This window comes from Sinocyclocheilus grahami, unplaced genomic scaffold (assembly GCF_001515645.1).
Source record: "Sinocyclocheilus grahami isolate Dianchi unplaced genomic scaffold, SAMN03320097.WGS_v1.1 scaffold5167.1, whole genome shotgun sequence".
NCBI classification, from domain to species: Eukaryota; Metazoa; Chordata; class Actinopteri; order Cypriniformes; family Cyprinidae; genus Sinocyclocheilus; species Sinocyclocheilus grahami.
The window spans coordinates 1,376-2,392 of NW_015509929.1; the positions used below are offsets into that span (position 1 = coordinate 1,376).

Consider the following 1,017-nt stretch of genomic DNA (forward strand, 5'->3'; position numbering starts at 1 on the left):
ACTCATTAAAGTGCTTAAAGTTCACTCCGTGTTTGACACTTTTTTTTCTCTTTACTCAAATCTTTAGAACTGAGAAAGGCTTTGGTATTTTGTGCACAATCCAAACCAGGCCACTTCATTTCTACTCTCTGAAAAAGTAACATCTGCTACTTTCTATCTCAAGGTTGTTCTATGTGCTTTTCAGTTTTGAATAAATATCCACAGTCATTTTCAACTACATATTAACCCTTTTAAAGGGACCTGATGATGTTTCTCTCACACTAAGACCCAGTGGCCCATGTGCTCTTCCAGCCAGTGCTGCAGAGGCTGTAGATTGAGAGGTCCGGCCTCTGCGTACATTTGGACAAGCTGTTCATGGAGAACGGCGAGCAGAGGCAGACTCACACTGAGCAGTTCATACAGGAAGGCGTAATCCTCGGCATTATCCCTGAGGTGGACTCCTGTGGCCCACGCTTTACCATGCAGCCAGTTAAACACACGACGAGGCACAGCACACACATGCAGCGGCCAGCGCAGGCTTCTCTTCAGTGAGGACAGGATACCTGGAGACTCTTCCTGGAGATGATGCTCACGTCCCTCTGGACTCCAGCTGGACCCGTTGTGAGAATCGGCATTACACGTCTGAAGAAAAAAATATTAATAAAGGTGTGCTGTAAGACAACTATCAATAGATGAAGCATAAATGAGTTTTTACCGTGTGTAGAATTTGTGTCCTCCCATTCTTCACTAAGGGTTTCCTTTGTGCAAAGTGGAGTTTGCAGTACAACTTTCCTACAGGAGCAAAATAAACCATTATAATCCGTTAGTGTAAAGGTGCAGTCACATTTACCATTGCCCTGTGAAATTTTATGGGTAAAATTCAGTCATCCAGTGGACATGGCTTTTTCACCTAATGCAGAACGCTCATTTGAGCTATTCATGGAAATATCCATGTGCAATGTTTATTTATTTATTTCTCACTCTTAATAATCATTTTATTTGTTGAATAGAATGAATGAGTTCATTTGATTCACACTG

At 42.1% G+C, this 1,017-nt stretch overlaps 1 protein-coding gene across 1 annotated transcript; it reads right to left on the bottom strand.

Moving 5' to 3' along the window:
* Positions 1-6: 6 nt before the first annotated feature.
* Positions 7-793, bottom strand: LOC107577120 (protein-methionine sulfoxide oxidase MICAL2-like). The gene is made up of 2 exons (XM_016263231.1): positions 695-793; positions 7-621 (listed from the first exon to the last, which is right to left on the bottom strand). Exons 1-2 carry the CDS (start codon positions 791-793, stop codon positions 256-258), a joined length of 465 nt encoding a protein of 154 aa, XP_016118717.1. The 3' UTR covers positions 7-255.
* Positions 794-1,017: the final 224 nt, after the last annotated feature.